General features: G+C 37.0%; 1 protein-coding gene across 2 annotated transcripts in view; it reads right to left on the bottom strand.

The window, feature by feature from the left end:
* The window catches only part of dmd (dystrophin), a 432,308-nt gene that overhangs the window by 250,841 nt on the left and 163,628 nt on the right, over nucleotides 1-17,839 (bottom strand). For both annotated transcript variants that reach the window (XM_059327929.1, XM_059327930.1), the window contains exons 8-9: nucleotides 16,295-16,413; nucleotides 3,886-4,082 (exon numbers count right to left, since the gene is read on the bottom strand). In XM_059327929.1, coding sequence (XP_059183912.1) covers nucleotides 3,886-4,082; nucleotides 16,295-16,413 — 316 coding nt within the window. The remainder of the gene's footprint in view (nucleotides 1-3,885; nucleotides 4,083-16,294; nucleotides 16,414-17,839) is intronic.

Here is a 17,839-nt window from a genome sequence, read left to right as displayed (position 1 = left end):
TAAATTGATAATTTTATTATTAATTTGAAGGCCCCTGTGTAGAACCGCCACTGGTTGTAATCAGCCCATTCAATGGCCGGTCACTGAAAGTGGTTAGTGCAGCTAAAAGGCAGCAGTTTCCTTACCATGACGCTACAAAACCACTTCTCTAAGGTTAGGACAATAACGTTACTGGTTAGGAGAATAAATGCATGTAAATGCCAGAACTTAAAGTATAATAAGACAGACAATGTGTGCATTTTACAATCTGATGCACACATTTTAACTGAAATAACATTGTTGGCTTTTGTTTTAACATGGGACATGAACCTGGTCCCCTGGGGGAAAGTCGGTTCAATCCGCTAACCCAAAGAATGACTTTTCTTGGTTTATACTTTATAATTAGTACGGCCGGTAGAGGACACCAACACATGTTAGTATAGCTGTCCATTAACTCGCCTGATAACAATCTACTGGCCTACCAGCAGGTGGACTACTCGCCCATACCTGGGCTGAAAACCACTGGAAACCCCCAATCCTCTGAACATTCAAATTTGGTGAACTGTTCCTGGTCTGAGCTTGTAAGATCCTAAAATCTCTTAGGTGTACCATAACCTCCTGAGACCCGAGCTTTTGTCTGGTGTGCATTTTTTATTTCTCCTTGCTATTTGTGATGAGTAGGACCTAATAAGTATAATAACTAAACTTTGTTTTTGTACAGGAAGTAGTTTTTGCAAAAACTGATGTCCTCGTATGAGGACAGTGGGTTTATCATAACCTTAAGAAACATTCTTTGCTGTTTGGGACCAGAAGGGCCCAATTAAATTCAAAATTTTAGCTTTCTACCATAAGTGGTTCTCTCAAAAAGCAATGTCCTCATATGAGTACAATGGGTCGATCTTACTGTATGACACAAATAGACACCTTTGGTCAAAAAAAAAACATAAAACAGTTTATTTTAAAATGTAAACATTGAAGTGTATACATCAAGTGCAAACAGCTGTTTATTTAAAGCCCTAAACATGGCTATACAATAATAAAACTGCAAAGTACTGTGTAAACGGTTTATTTTAAGCCCTAAACATGGCTAAACAAAACAACAACAGTGCAAATAATGCCAAATATTACCAAATATTATGTCTTATTTATGTCCTATTATTTATTTTTTGGTAACAGTCCACAAAACCTGTTTGCTCATGTAAAATGGTGCTTAACAGTAGCAAAAAAGTAGCAAACCAAATATTAATACTGCAATATCACTATATTCTTTGATGTAGTTCCCCTATTTTATAGCTAATACCTTATTTCAAGTGCTCTTTATCAGCCTTCTGAAAATACTAAGTACAGCTTCTTAATAAATTCCATTGGCTCAAGGCAAAGATAAATTTGTTTATTTTTACGCCTACACCACATTAGCGCTTTGCAAAAAAGGCCGACCTGAAGTGATATTTTCTGCCTATTATACTTTAAAGGAGTAGTAAAGCTTAAAGGTTATTGTCTTGTGGCATGTAATTTTCTCTCTCTCTCTGCCAAAATGTCTGCTGATATAATCATAATATTTACTGTAAGTTTGCAGCAGTTTCTCTTCTTAATCATGCCTTGTGATTAAAATGGCTGTGATAATCTGCTCCTCTAGGAAACCTGCTCTCAGTTTGTGGTACCACTGAGAAGGAAATATGCTCTCAAACTGTTCATTATCCAATTTATCATTAAAAAGTAGAACTCAAACAGTGCTTCTCTTTAAACTATGCTTGTGAGCCTGTGTGGCTGCTGGTTAGCGCCTTTATTTTATTTAGCAGAACTACAGAAAAAGAGGGAGTCTTAAACCTCACTTTAATATTTTTAATTTTACGGCTTGTAATTTTCTCCACAGTAATGCTGTTACCTGTCCAAAGAACTTTGTTTTTAATTCTGCTCTTGGTGTTCACTTGGTGATCAGTGGTAATCAGCCCATAAGAATGGGTGTGTAGGGGGGCTGGGGTCCTTAACAGCCCATTCAATGGCTTCATCAAAGAGATTACATTGAGTTAAAACGCCACAAAACTGCCTCTCTAAGGTTAGATGTAATGAAAGATGAAAAATAAATGCATTATTGACTTTTTTTTTGACATGTACGGTGGCCCTGAGGGCTCACAGCACTGCAACTTAAGAAACACAAGCAAATAGAGAAAACATCTTCATCAATTTGACAACACAAGCGCAGCATTTAGAAAACTGCAAAGACCACAACACAACACAACACAACATAAAGTGAAACACAAAGTGTTTCCAGAAGACCATTCAAAGTGATGCACACGTCTGGACACGCTTGTGATATTGTCACGGTATTTTAAGATAATTATAATTTCACGTTATAACGATCATGGCGTGCTAACTTTAATGGCTGATTGATAGCGTGTTAGCGGTAGCCGGCTAGCAAGACCAAGACCAACTTGGTGCCGTTGAGAAAGACCAACTATAATGTGTATCATTCATTTATTTGATTTGATTAACTGCAATGTGATTGATACGGGCTAGTTAGCTAACGATATGGCGTTATAACATGAAAACATCGCTATCATGAAATATTCTGATATTTTCACGTTATAATGTGAAATTATAATTATCTTCAAATAACTTGATAATATCACATGCATGTCCAGACATGTGCATCACTTTTAAGTGTCCTCTGGAAACACTTCTGTTGTGTTCTGGTCTATTTGCGGCGCTTTTTCTGATTGAGTTGTGTTGTGGTCTTTGCAGTGCATTTTCTAAATGCTGTGCTTGTGTTGTCAAATTGATGAAGATGTTTTCTCTATTTGCTTGTGTTTTGCGTATTTGCATGTGTTTTCACACTCACCCGAAGAACGACTTGTTTAATTCTCAGTTTCCGTGCATTCCCCTTCACTTCTGCCTCGGCGTCATTCATAATTACCACAGCCGCTAGAGGGCGCCACTAAACAACACACATTGATATCAGCCTTTTCAATGGGATGATGACAACCTACTGGCCTTCCAGCAGGTGGAGCAGGCCGCTACCCGCCCATGCTTATGGGATGATAACCATGGATTACGCCCATTCAAGCGACTGATAACATTAAAATTGGATGACCTGGAGGACATTTGAGAGCAGGGATCATCCCCTCTGCATCTTTTCCACCTTCAGCTTCACTTAAATACAACAGAGAGAGGGCCCGGTTGGGAATTTCATAAGCTCACTCAGTAATCTTGATAAAGCAGCAGATTGGCAGGATAAGAGGATGAGTGCAAACTAATTTTCCAATTTGGTTAGATAATCCTGTTCTGAAGCTGATAATATGCACATGTACAAACAATTGCAGTCTTTTAGTTGTATAATATGCAATACTATAGAGCCTACTTGAATGTTATTATTTAGTGTGGGCACTGCCACAACAACAAAGCAATGAAATGTAAATGTGAAGCTCTTGAGACCAAGTGTACTTAGCTGAGCACAAAGAAAATGCATGCAGAGCAAAGGCTCATGGGAAATACATCATGGCATCTTACTATCATCACAGCACTAAGCCATTATGGCAACAGTAACATTAAATTGCACAGACACAATGGCAAGAATCGTGAAAGTAAAAATGCCACTATCACAATTCAGTTGTTCCCATGACGACTGACAGGCAGGTCAATCCAACACGTGTTATCACAGAAACAACAATGGCACATTACTATAGTAACAGGACACCATGCTTCTATGACCTGGGGCTTATTAGTTTGGTTTCCTTTCTTCCTTTTCTTTACTTGGTTTTCGATTGAAATTGGTTTTTCAAAATAAACGTGACTCTGGCACGCAAGCACAAGACTGATGTGTCAAACTGCTATAACGTTCATATCATGTCTGAAAGAGGCTGTAGTGACATGATTAAAGGACTTGAAGTGTGTGTTTGTGTGTCTAACCTGCTGGGAATAGCGCTGCTGGGTCTGGATCTGATAGTGCTCCTCTGTCGTCACGCGGGTAATACTGGCCGGGGTCGCCCGCGGCAACGTCTCCACCTCCTTGATGGCTTCCATGGAAACACTTTGGGGAAGCACCTGGAAGAGTGATGTCACGTACATGATGACACTCTTCTTGTCCGGGTGGGGCACCGCCACATCTAAAGAGCAGGAAATAAATAAAATTAATTTCAAAATTAAAGAAGAAACCCTCTTGCCACCTTTAGGGCATCTAAGGGCTCTTTCGCAACCCAAAGTTTAGTCAGTTTCAAATTAAGTCTGGAGCAGTTAAAACCTTGTTACGGTTCATTTGGTCGCTTGTGAACGATCCAATCGTACCCTGGTGTGAACCATAACAACTAGACCAAGACCACTTTCAAGAGGGACAAACAAAAAACCCTAGTGCTGTTGGATTGCACTTTGATCATAATCCAACCCAATTATAGGAAATTTACCAAAACGCAGTGGATTGAGGGCTATCTGCGCGGGCATTTTGTCAGATGTACAACGGACTGGGAGAGGACAGACTTGGAAGTCTTCTTCGATGTTTGATTGACATCTGGGCTGAAGAACACATGTAGGAAATGCTGAATAAAGTCTACAATAACGTTAATAAAACCAAAATGATAGATTACTGCAGAGTTGAGGTAAAAACCCCAGCAATATTTCATGTTTTTTTTTTAAGTAAGTACGTAAGTAAGTAAGTAAGTAAGTAAGTAAGTAAGTGAGTAAGTAAGTATGTAAGTATGTAAGTAAGTAAGTATGTAAGTAAGTATGTAAGTAAGTATGTAAGTATGTAAGTAAGTATGTAAGTAAGTAAGTAGGTAAGTAAGTATGTAAGTAAGTATGTAAGTATGTAAGTAAGTAAGTATGTAAGTATGTAAGTAAGTATGTAAGTAAGTAAGTAAGTATGTAAGTAAGTATGTAAGTATGTAAGTAAGTAAGTATGTAAGTAAGTATGTAAGTATGTAAGTAAGTAAGTAAGTATGTAAGTATGTAAGTAACTAAGTAAGTATGTATGTAAGTAAGTAAGTAAGTAAGTAAGTAAGTAAGTAAGTAAGTAAGTATGTAAGTAAGTAAGTAAGTAAGTAAGTAAGTAAGTAAGTAAGTCAGCTCCATGTTGCTTTGTTTATTGCCTTGTTTCCATTTTCCATCGGCAACTTTCCAACCAATTAGAAATAAAACTGCAAGTAGATTTCCAGCCCGCCGCCTCGTACATGCCCCTCCGCAATTTTTTTTTATTTGGTCTGCTTACATTTCTTCACTGTGAAAGCAAACCAGACAAAATACAAAACTAACTAAAAGTATCAATTTCACTCTGATTGGGTCTAACCAAACGGACTGGGGTGTGAAAGCGTTTTAAAATATTGCAGGATGATGCCGTTGATCTTTCAATAGGCCTGTCATGATAACCCAACAATTAAATGCCACTGCTATGTTAATATGATAGAATATAATGCAAGGACAGCCCTTCAAAGAGCAATGAACTATGTCAGGCCTATATCGTTCAACTACAAAAACATCTTTTTCTTAGTGCTTTCATGAAGGCCACTGTTAACTCCTATTATTTTCCATTGCATCAGTGTGTGTCAGCCTTTTCTGCCTTGGATTTTTACAGCAATATAAATTCAGAGCAACTTTTTCCAACAGGTGGAGTAGAGATATAACAAAGCAGTGATTTCAAGAAGGGTGGCCAAGAGCCTGTGGTCCGACCAGTCAGCCCGGGGCAAAACTAATAGAGACAGATCACAGCAGGGCTGAGACACAACAGATAAATGAACGCCATAAGCGCCGGAGAGAGGATGGAAGAAAGAGTAGGCTGCGCGCAGAAGGGGAGGAGAGAAAGACAGACAGAGAAAGAAATGGAGTGCTAATGAACTGATAGTGGTGGGCATGTTAACAGAGTGATGCACAGTGTGCTTAGCTCAGGACTGTAAGAATAATGAAGAGAAGGAGAAAGGAGAAGGATGACGACGGAGAGGAAAAGCAAGACAGAGAGACGGATGAGCTTGATACAAAGTAACAGAAAGTACTTGCCAAAAGAGATGTGTGTGTGAGCCGATAGATAGATAAAGCCAGAGTCATATTTTTGGCTGTGGAATACTGATTTATCAGCATCACAGAGAAATCTGAGGATGTTATTGTTTGTCTGAGGAAGACAGCTCCGTAAATAATGCCACCATCTGCAAGTGTGTATCCAAGTGTGTACAGATCCCTCGCTTGTTTAGTCCACTCTGTTTTCCTATCCCATACTTTACATTGTAATCATTAACAACAGCTACATGTGAGTGCATGTCTATGAGGCTCTGCAAGTGTATCTGTGTATCCGAGTGTGTTGGAATGTGTGGATATTTGTGTTTGGGAATGGGAATGTTTTTCTAGTGTGCATGTTTGAGTGTAGTGTATGTAAATGGATGTGTGTGTGTGTGTGTGTGTGTGTAATTATGTGTGTGTTTGCACTAGTTTGCATGCACTTGTATGTGTGTGAGCATGTGTAAGAACCTGAACGTCAAAACGCAACATTTCAGAAAACACAGCAAAAACTTAAACGCAACAACATTTCTAAGAACACATTAATCCATGCTGGCTCTGAAGTAAGCCATCTATAACATCGCAGGTATTAAATTAATACTTCATTAATTTATTATCAGTAATTTATTAGTATTATGGGCTTATTAGTGTCGTGTCATCTATCATGACTTGCATTACTTGCATTTAAATTGCAGTATTCCCGATTTGCTGAAGTCCGTTTTGCAGCCAGTACTGATTCAAAAATGTCTACTAGCATTTACCAAAGATAATATTCAATAACTTTGCACTTTGATTTGGCCAAAAGTGAAGTGATGCATCATCATTGAGGCACAGTGTCAGACCTAAATGCAGTACTTGAAAGAAGTGTTTAAATCTGCTACATCAAGTTTGAAGTGTCAGAGCACTAAAATATGCAGCTGTCACACTAGGAAAAAAACAGTTGGCATTGAGAGCTCATCAAGTGGTAAAAAAAAACACCTCATGAATGAAAAGCTTGTAATCTTCTTTTGATTGGGGCTTCAGACTATGTCGAGGTAGCTAAGGCGAGGAAACCCCGGCTCTGTCAAAGTCGCTTCATGGTTCATTCACCTCTCTGGGATGTTTTCTAAAGGCTGTTAATAATAGTAATAATAACTTCAATTTTTACAGCACCTTTTTAGAAACCCAAGGATGCTCTGAGACACAAGGGACAAAAGAAACAAAGAGCAAGGACTGAAAACATAAAGACAAAGTGAGCTGATGACAGGGTTGAGAGGGTTAACTGAGCAGATGGTGTCTGAGGAGCCTTTGGAAAATGTCCAAAGATGCAGCATTGTGGATTTCGGCCGGGAGCGCTGAAGGCTCGGGCTCCAAAGGTTTGCAGTTTGGTGTGGAGTGGTGGAGAGAAGACTGGTATCAGAGGACCACAGCTTCTGGGGTGAGGTATATTGCCCTACAAAGCCTAACTACAGTAACTACATTTTTGGTCAAAATTGAGTTATAACTAAAAAATGAACTCCTTGATGTCTGTTTTATCTTGTGACAAAGTTTTAGATTTCAATTTTGCTTTATTTCATAGAATTATATAAAAACCACAAAATCCAACTCAAAACCAAGCAGTAATTGCACTTACCACAATCTGCTTTGGATATATATATTAATTTAAACATAAAAATAATAGAAATTATGAGTTTATTTGAAAGGGAAATTATTATCTAGATAGTGATGAAGTAAAAAAAAAAAAAGTGTGATGAAATTATATTAAGACTAAAATATAACATTTATTTGTAATATTAGGTCTAAAATATGATCAATACAACACAACAAGAGCAATACAATCTTTGAATAGAGTTCTTAAACACTTAAATACTCTTCTAACAAAATCAATTAAAAAATGTTTATTCACTGAAAACAAAATATAAAATCTGAAAGAATATGTAGTTGCTGCACTCTGGTTTTGCATTACTATTAGATCCTTTTACAGCAAAACCAGAGTGCAGTATCTATGTTTTTGATGTCAAAGGTCAAATAAATTGTAATGATTTTTTAGCAAAAAAATGACATCATCAATACATGTAGAAATAAGTGTTAAATCACTTATCCACATATAACCTAACCATGATTTGGCTGGCCAGTTAAAAAAAAAGACTTTAAAGCAATTTTCCTCAGTTTTCCCCTTTGTGTAGTTACTGCAGTTAGACTTTGTAGGGCAGTATAGGAGATCAGTGAGGTACGGTGGGGCCATAGCGGTTTTGTAAGCGAGTAGGAGTTTGTAGTTGATGCATGACTTGTTTGGGAGCCAGTGAAGGCACATGAGTGTGGGGATGATGTGCTGCCATAGACTGTATATAAATAATGGACGTAGTGACTGTGGCGTCACCCATTGGTTTGTGGCCCGTTGGAAGCCTTGAGTTCAGCGTTATACTGGTGACCTTTTTGTCGCCATCTTGTTTCCAATCAAGGAAGCAGACCATATTTGGACTGTGGAGGAGCGAGAGGGATCTGATCACTGACTACAGCCTCTCTGCACCTCAACCTGACTGAGAGAAGCCGCTGCTAATTCATGTTAGCATTAGCTGGAGCATTAACTGGGATGTTCATTTTGGCTAGCAAAAAACAAAAACATAATGTATCTTTCTTACCTCAGAAAACTGAGCAGCGACTCCTTGGAGTGTCTGTTAGTCCAACCAAACACTGAACAAGACATTTTTAATTAACAAAAAGTTAAAATAAACTGTCATTAAGTGAAAATGCAGTGATATAACGTTATATATAACTTTATTGATATGTTGCCATGGATACGCATTGTTCTGTTTCTCTCCTGATGACGGCTCGCCTTGTTAGTGACCTGCCAATCAAAGGTAGCCACGCCCCAAATCATACAACTCTTTATCTTCTTCTTTTTTTTTTAATGGGGCCATTATTTGAACTATTGACATCAAATTGTCTTGAAGAAGATTTTTTACTAGCGACTGAGACCATAATGTTGTCCTGAAAAAAAATATGAGGTAATAAATCAAGTGAGAAGTTTTCTCATTTTGCATTAAAATGAATGGACAGAAATGTTTTTACAGCCACACTTAGCACCCCCTGCTGGAATTTTCGGTAGAATGCAGCTTAAGGCACTTCCTGGTTTGCCTTCCTGCTCAGACCTGGAGGTTGCCGCCTGTGTGTTGCCAGGGCCTGGACCGGATGAGTCCTGGTGGCAGAGTCGAGGGTCGAGGATGGGGAGATGATCCACAGTGAGGAGGAGATCTTCTCGTTCTTTGAAATTATCTTGTATTTTCTCAAATCTTGCGCTTTCAGAAATGCTGTGTTTTGACCTTTGGGGTGTGTATGTGTATCCGCCCTGCAGTGATTACATCTGTCTCTGTAAACACTGTGTAAATGTCACTAAATTGGATTAAAATAGCTTCTCAAATTACTCCCTGGAAAATATTTGGTTTCCACAGTGATATTGAACTTGACTGAATCATTCTATTCTCAGACAAAACAACAAACTATATATTAATCCATTCAGGACTTCTCCAAGTTGCTACGACCCACGTAAGGTCAACACTTTGCAGTAGTAGCTCAATAAAAGCATGTCGAACCAATACTTCACAGTTTGCTTATATGTTCAAGGACTATATGAAAAATATGGTAGCTAAAAAATGAAATTTGAGACCTGAGCTGCAATGCGGCAGATGGATGTCAGCTTTGATTCAAGGCTAAAAAAATGGAACAAAAGCTTGACAGAAACTAAGGGAAAAAGAAATAAAGGGAAGAACAATACACAATATATCACATAGAGAAACTAACTTAACTACGTCAAGTGACAAGGCGTGTCATCAGATACCTCCAACTGATGTATCCACTATTAAACTCCACCATGCACTAGATGATAGTGAACACAGCAGCTGTGCCTGTGACTCGCAATCATGCCAAAGATCAGTTTGGTATGCTCTGCGTGCTATGCAGGGATCTGTAATTCGCAAGGACAACACAGTCTGTTTGAATCATATAATCACTGGTACACGTGAATTATAAATCAGTGTTCCCCCTCCAGCTGTGTTAGTCAACAGCAGCAGTGTTTTCAGTGTATAATCTGTATTCATGTCAAGTCAATTTTATTTATACAACCTGATATTACCAATCCAAAATGTGCCTTGATCCCTGCTATGGGATCACACCAGCCTGTATGTATGTATGTATGTATGTATGTATGTATGCCTAAAGCTAAAGCTAAAGCTAACACCATGTTAGCAGTCAGTGCCCTGTGGGCCAGACCCACTTTAGAAACTGGTGTGTGCACCAGAGCACATCATTCATGGCTTATCACATTTGGCCTGTGTGTGTTCTGTGTTTTATTATATATTCAATATATAGTTACTGGTTATCTTCTGTGAAGCTGCACAGGACTTGTTACAGACTGTGAACCAACCTGGTCTCACAGGAATCCGTGAAATAGCCACGGATTCGCTTAACTCAAAATCCGTGGAATAGCCACGGAATCACTCAAATTTCCGTGAAACTGGCACGGATTTCGCTACAATGCAAGTTAATGACAGTCATATCCCGTGGCTATTCCAACATACAAAGTGATTATGTACATTCACTGAGTGAATATTTAGAAAATAAAACATATATTTCTTGCAAGAAATGTGATCAAAATCCATTTTTATGGGGTGGTCGGTAGCGTAGTGGGTTACGCAGGCGCCCCATGTGTAGAGGCTACAGTCCTCGCTGCAGCTGGCCCCGGTTCGAGTCCCGCATCGGACGGCCCTTTACTGCATGTCATTCCCCTCTCTCTGCCCCCTGTTTCCTGTCTCTCTTCAACTATCCTGTCCATTAAAGGCATGAAAAAGCCCAAAAAAATACATTTAAAAAAAAAAAAAATCAATTTTTATGCAGAAACTAAGTCAAAATATTGATTTTTTCCACTAAAAATGAGAGAACTGTCCGCCATGTTTTTTGTTCTGACCGCCGGGACCTTGAAAGTCACGTGACTTGGAACAAACCAATAGGAACAAATATCCATGGAATAGCCACGGGATATGACTGTCATTAACTTGCATTGTGGCGAAATCCGTGTCAGTTTCACAGAAATTTGAGAGATTCTGTGGCTATTCCACGGATTTTGAGTTAACCCTATAAAGCCTGAACCGTGAAATAATTGCCAGAAAATTCTAAATTTTCAAAACTGGAGTGTTTGTTGAACCGGCTAACATTTTTTTTAATTCAATATTAATTTTCATATATGAATTTAATTTGGATCATATTTGATACATCAGGTCTTTTTGTGCAATTTGTTGCTCACAATTTGCTTTTCTTGAACTCACATAATCACATAAAACCTAATATTTTTAACCAAATAAAACTTTGACTTTCCTTTTAACATTTTCCTCAAACAAACAAAATATTTTTTTCCATATAAAACAACATCATACATCTGCTGATATGAAGTTTTCACGCAGCAATGACAGATCCACCAGTGGAGCCAGCAAATCATTTTTGTTACATCTGGTATTTTTGTGAAATTTGTTGCTCAGTTTTTTTAATCATCAATTCATGTATTCATCAGGTTTTTGATGTAGAGGTCTCAAAAACTTATGTATCAAATATGATACACTTGGCTTTATAGGGTTAAGCGAATCCGTGGCTATTCCACGGATTCCTGTGAGACCAGGTTCCTTTGAAAATACCAAAAGAAATACTTTTGTTCAAGTTGTGTGTATTTGAATGAAATACAGACAGCCTCATTTCTCACATCAGCCATAAACTTAAAGGCATTTTCTTTCCTAATGTGGTTTCGTCAGGCTATATATATTCAAAATGTTCATCACTACAATATGGTTTAAACTGTTCGTTTACAGCTCTGGTAATAATCCCTCTTCTAATCATTCATCGCAGCAAGTGATTTAACTGAAAGAAAGTAAAGACGACGAAAATGGAAAACAAAACACAAGGGAACACAGTTAAAGTTTATGATTACACAAAAGTATCCATCATGGTTTGACGCTCAGCATTTAAACTGCTGTTGGCATCACAGACGATGTGCTTTTTCAAGAGTAAACATCAAACAAGCGTCCGACTTCCTGAATCCCGACAGCTCTCCTACACTGAGATATGAGCTGCACAAACCTCACACAACACCATCTGAAATCCTTTCAAAGCCATGAGAAAGTGTTCAGAAGGCCCAGGTGGGGGGTTAATGGTGTTGTGAGCATTGATGCACAGCATAATAATAATGATACACGTTTATGCCACTTGCTGAAAACTAGCGATTGTTTATTGTAAGATCAATGGAAATGCGTGTGCCGTGATGTGTCCTTTTAAGGCTTAAAGCAAGCTGCGAGGGATTACAACGTTCCCTATTGGGCTGGCTCAGAGCCTAGACACAGCACTCACAAGGAGAGGGCTGGGGGTGGAGGAGGAACACCTCTCCATCTTTAATCAACACCATGCCTAAAAGGAACCTGGTCTCACAGGAATCCGTGAAATAGCCACGGATTCTCTTAACTCAAAATCCGTGGAATAGCCACGGGATCACTCAAATTTCCGTGAAACTGACACGGATTTCGCTACAATGCAAGTTAATGCCAGTCATATCCCGTGGCTATTCCATGGATATTTGTTCCTATTGGTTTGTTCCAAGTCACGTGACTTTCAAGGTCCCGGCGGTCAGAACAAAAAACATGGCGGACAGTTCTCTCATTTTTAGTGAAAAAATCAATATTTTGACTTTGTTTCTGCATAAAAATGGATTTTGATCACATTTCTAGCGAGAAATACACTACTGGTCAAAAGTTTTAGAACACACCAACTTTTCCAGAATTTAATTGGAAATGATGCAGTTTAATGTCTCAGTGTACTCTGAAATTAATGCACATTTGCAACATTTAAAATTCTTTATTGAGCATGATAGTGTTTTGAAAGTAAAAAAAAGATTCAAAATCACATTTTGTGTTGAACTAAAGGACTAAAAAAAGACACAAAATGACCAAAAAAGACACAAAATGACTAAAAAAAGACACAAAATGACCAAAAAAGACACAAAATGACTAAAAAAAGACACAAAATTGCCAAAAAAAAAAAAAAGACACAAAATGACTTACAAAGACATGAAAAGAATTCAAAAATGGACAAAATAGCCCAAGACTCCATAGAGTTAAGTTGTTAACCCATTTCTTGTTCCCTGAAAAAGGCCTACTTGTATAATTCTGAAATGTACATTATTTTTCATTTTTGGTTAAGCTTACCTTTTTTTATTTACCTCTGGCAGTTCACCACTTACCTTTGGACCCTTTCAAGCTGTTCATTTGACTTGAACTGCTTGAATTTCAATAAAAAACTGGAAAAATTGGGGTGTTCTAAAACTTTTGACCGGTAGTATATATGTTTTATTTTCTAAATATTCACTCAGTGAATGTACATAATCACTTTGTATGTTGGAATAGCCACGGAATATGACTGTCATTAACTTGCATTGTAGCGAAATCCGTGTCAGTTTCACGGAAATTTGAGTGATTCCGTGGCTATTCCACGGATTTTGAGTTAAGCGAATCCGTGGCTATTCCACGGATTTCTGTGAGACCATGTTGCCTAAAAGTCCATTCAGAACTATATTTGGTAGCTTCATGTAATATTTCGAGAAAAAAGTTTAAAATTTACTAGATTTTAAGTGGCAAATCAACAAGAAAAAAAGTTGCAGATTTAAGAGATTTAAAGTGGCAAATCTGCGCGAAAAAAAGTCGCAGATTTACGAAAAAAAGTGGGGAAAAAAACAACTTTTTTCTCCCAGATTCACCACTTTAAATCTCATAAATCTGCTCATTTTTTTTATCGTATATTTGCCACTTTAATCTCGTCAACTTTTTTCTCAAAATATTATTTTCGTATGGTTTTTTTTTTACACATTCTGGCAGTATGTAATATCCTCCAATATTCTCTAGGGTTGAAATTTGGAATTTGCAAGTATTTCAATGAGTTCCCTATTAAGGGTTAAAGTGGTGAATCTGGGAGAAAAAAGTTGCTTTTTTCCCACTTTTTTCTCGTAAATCTGCAACTTTTTTCGCGCAGATTTGCCACTTTAAATCTCTTAAATCTGAGACTTTTTTTCTTGTAGATTTGCCACTTTAATCTAGTAAATTTGCAACTTTTTTCTCGAAATATTACCAAGTTACCAAAAATAGCTCTTTGCCTGATAAAGGGTTAATAATAATAATCTTAATCCCGCTTTATCTAGAATATTAGGAAAGCTTGCAGAACATTGATCTATCACTTCACGTCCACACGGTTTTTTCTCTCTAGTTTTTTATAAGGCAATACTGCTGGAAGTTTTCTTATAAGTGTAGTAAATCTAGACCTTTGTTAGCCCCCCCCAACCCCAACATTCATCAAAGAGAGCTTCTCACCAGTGACTGCGGTCAGTTTTACTCACTTTAGCCTGACAGTTATGATTAAGAGTGTGTAAACTGGTTTTGGGTCAGCAGCAACCTTGGCAGTGATGGATGCCAGCAATGTCACAAAAATTCTGGATGAATATAAATATATTTGCTCTGCATCTCTGCTGTTATTTCACAAAAATTCAAAGGACTTGGTAACACTTTACAATAACCATCTAAGAAATGTTTATAGATGGTTTATAAACCAATTATTAACATTTACAAAGTGCTATACATATTTAATCTTTAAATGGTTTCAACCAATTTCTTAAAGGTATTTGCATCATTTCAAAATCATTAACATACTAAATATGGTGTTACAAATGTTATAATGAGCGAAATGAAAACTATTAATAAACTATTAATTATAATTTAATTGTTTGTCAATGGTAAATTAATTATAAACTTACATTAATATACCATCTATTTGTCATTTATAAATTATTTAGTTAGTTAAACAGTAATAAATTATGTATTTACCATTCTAAATGGCCTATAAACGGTTTATAAATGATGATTAAACATTAATAAACTATCTCTTGACCATTTATAAATGATGGTTATTGTAAAGTGTTACCAAGGACTTTATTAGCAGAATATTGTTGCCGACATATTGGTCAGTTAATGCATCACTGATCAAGTCCTTCCACCAAGGTGACACCCAATCACAGCATGACACATCATGTTCAAGCCAGCCAATTAAGGTGTGTGATTGGAGGGCGTGAAATACGATGAGTTCTAACTCACCTTGAATATTCTTCTCTGGAATTATGAGTGTGTGTGTGTGTGTGGAGCTATGTGTGTGTGTGTGTGTGTGTGTGTGTGTGTGATCTTGTATTTCCTACATAGTGAGGACCGGAACACGTTTTTAACCAACAGAGTGAGGACATTTTTGCAAAGTGAGGACATTTCAGCCGGTCCTCACTTCTTTAAAGGCTTTTTTGAGATTTCAGAGGGTTAAAGGTTACATCATAATGATAATTAACTGAAACTGTATTGTGTGGTTACAAAACTAACTAAAATTATAGTGAAAATATCCTTCTTTTTTGTCTTTGTCAACTTTTTTCATACATAATGAAGATGGATAAGACAAAGGAAATAAAGGCAAAATTCACTGTGATTTATTTTAATCTCCCACCCAACAAACACACCATTACAAAAAACACTAAAACTAATAAAAGATTTAACTAAAACTAAAGCATTTAAAAAAAAAATACTAAACTAAAACTATCAAACTCACTCTAAAAACGAATTAAACCTAACTGAATTTGAAAAATCCAAAACTATTATAACTTTGCAAGGGAATTCACTGTTCCAATGAGGGTCCTCACAAAGATAGAAGTACAAGAATGTGTGTGTGTGTGTGTGTGTGTGTGTGTGTTTGTACTTCCTACATAGTGAGGACCAGAACACATTTTCAACCAACAGAGTGAGGACATTTTTGCAAAGTGAGGACATTTCGGCCGGTCCTCACTTCTTTAAAGGCTTTTTTTTTTTTAGATTTCAGACTTTATAAGAAATAAAAATGAGTTTAAAAAAAAGATAATTAACTTAAACTGTAACATATGGTTACAAAACTCACTAAAATTATAGTGAAAATGTCCTTCCTTTTAATCTTTGTCAACTTTTTGAAGATGGATAAGACAAAGAAAATTAAAGCCAAATTTACTGTGACCTCTTTTAATCTCCCACCCAACAAATACCCCATTTCAAAAACTAAAACTAACACTAAAAACTAATAAAAACTAAAGCATTTAAAAAAAAAAAAATACTAAACTCAAACTAGAAAACTCACTCTAAAAACTCATTAAAACTAACTGGATTTGAAAACAAAAATTCACAACAAACCTTGCAAGGGAATTCACTGTTCCAATGAGGGTCCTCACAAAGATAGAAGTCCAAGAATGTGTGTGTGTGTGTGTGTGTGTGTTAGTTACCCTCAGGGTCCAGCAGTCTTTCTATCCCCAAGTGTTGTTCTGCCTTATTAAAGGCGTGTTCCAGTCTGTCGATCGCAGACGTCTTCTTCTCCACTGAGCTCCAATCAAACAGCTCAGGTCTACGGAGGCAAAAGGGAAATCAACAGAGATCATGTACCAAAGTGCATCTACATTTTAATTTAACCAAATATTGACGAATACCACAAGAATGTAGATCATTGTGTCCCTGGTTGCTCATTGTCTCAGTTGCCCCATGCAGATTCTTCAGCAGAAAAAGGAGACAAAGTGCATTCTCTAAAGTAAAAAGGGCTGACAGCGGAGTAATAAAAAAAACTTTTCTTATCATCATTATACAGCCTATAGATTAATTGTCTTAATAATAAAATACACTGTAATTAACTTGCTTCAGCTGATGCAGTCAGGATTATTTTTGGAACTACTTAAAGTCAGCAACCATCTGCTCTGCAGTGATTCGTAGCTGTACGTACTCTCCATCACAAGGAGACCATCACACTGTAAAAAATAATCTGTTTCATTTACGGTAAAATACCGAAAAGCTGTGGTTGCCAGAACTTCACCGTAAAAATTACAGTGAGTAGGGTTTTCTACTGTAAATTTAAATGTAAATATCAGCAAAAACTGTAATTTAGACTGAATATTCCTGTTATTTTTAGGGTAATTGTGTCATTCATTCACACATCATGGTATAACTGTGCTTTTCTTTTTCTAAATTCTATGATTCTCTCACATATATCTTATGGCTTGACCACATGGTCCCAGGCTCACCAGTCATCAATTAAGGCTATAGAGTGTATTTTTAACCGAGCCTTAAAAGTCCTGGACGAGAAGAGAATAAGGTACCATCACTGCCAAATTCTAAGCAAATATAAGATCTTAAGTTTTGCTAATTTTATTTCCTTCCACTCAATTAAATTGGTCTTCAAATGCCTAAATAATGCTGCTCCCCAACTGCTCTGCAAGACAATAACAAGACTGCAAAGTGGTACCAGATCCACCACCCGAGCAACGTCAAAAGGCAATTGTAGTATCCCATTCTGCAGAACATCTTTTGCTCAAACTGCCTTTTCAATAAAAGGGACAAAATTATGGAACTCACTGCCAGACTACTTGAAATGTATCCCTACATTTGTTGCATTTAAAAAACAAACAAAAGTGTGGCTACTTCAGCAACAATCTTGCTCTCATACTTAGTTTTTTACTATTTAGTTTTAATATTTAGCTTGTATTCTCTCTGTATTATTATTATTATTATTATGCTGTTGTTTTATGCCTGTATTTTTAATAATGTTAATCTGTATTATTATTTTTGATCAAAAGCCCTACTAGGGACAAGTGTCGTGAATTAGCTTTGGCTAAAAACACTATGATGCATACATCAGATAAACTGTCAAGATTGTCTATGTTTTTGTATCTGTCCCTATTCAAATAAACCTTAAATAAATATTTCTCCATAAATTTTGCATGAAAATGTTATATTTTTACAGCAAAACTGTGTGTTTCTTCCAGTCGATGACAGAAAAAAGT

The sequence above is a fragment of the Centropristis striata genome, chromosome 24 (assembly GCF_030273125.1).
Source record: "Centropristis striata isolate RG_2023a ecotype Rhode Island chromosome 24, C.striata_1.0, whole genome shotgun sequence".
Taxonomy (NCBI): Eukaryota; Metazoa; Chordata; class Actinopteri; order Perciformes; family Serranidae; genus Centropristis; species Centropristis striata.
The sequence above is the reverse complement of the archived record's forward strand: the minus strand, read 5'-3'. Positions and strand labels throughout refer to the sequence as shown.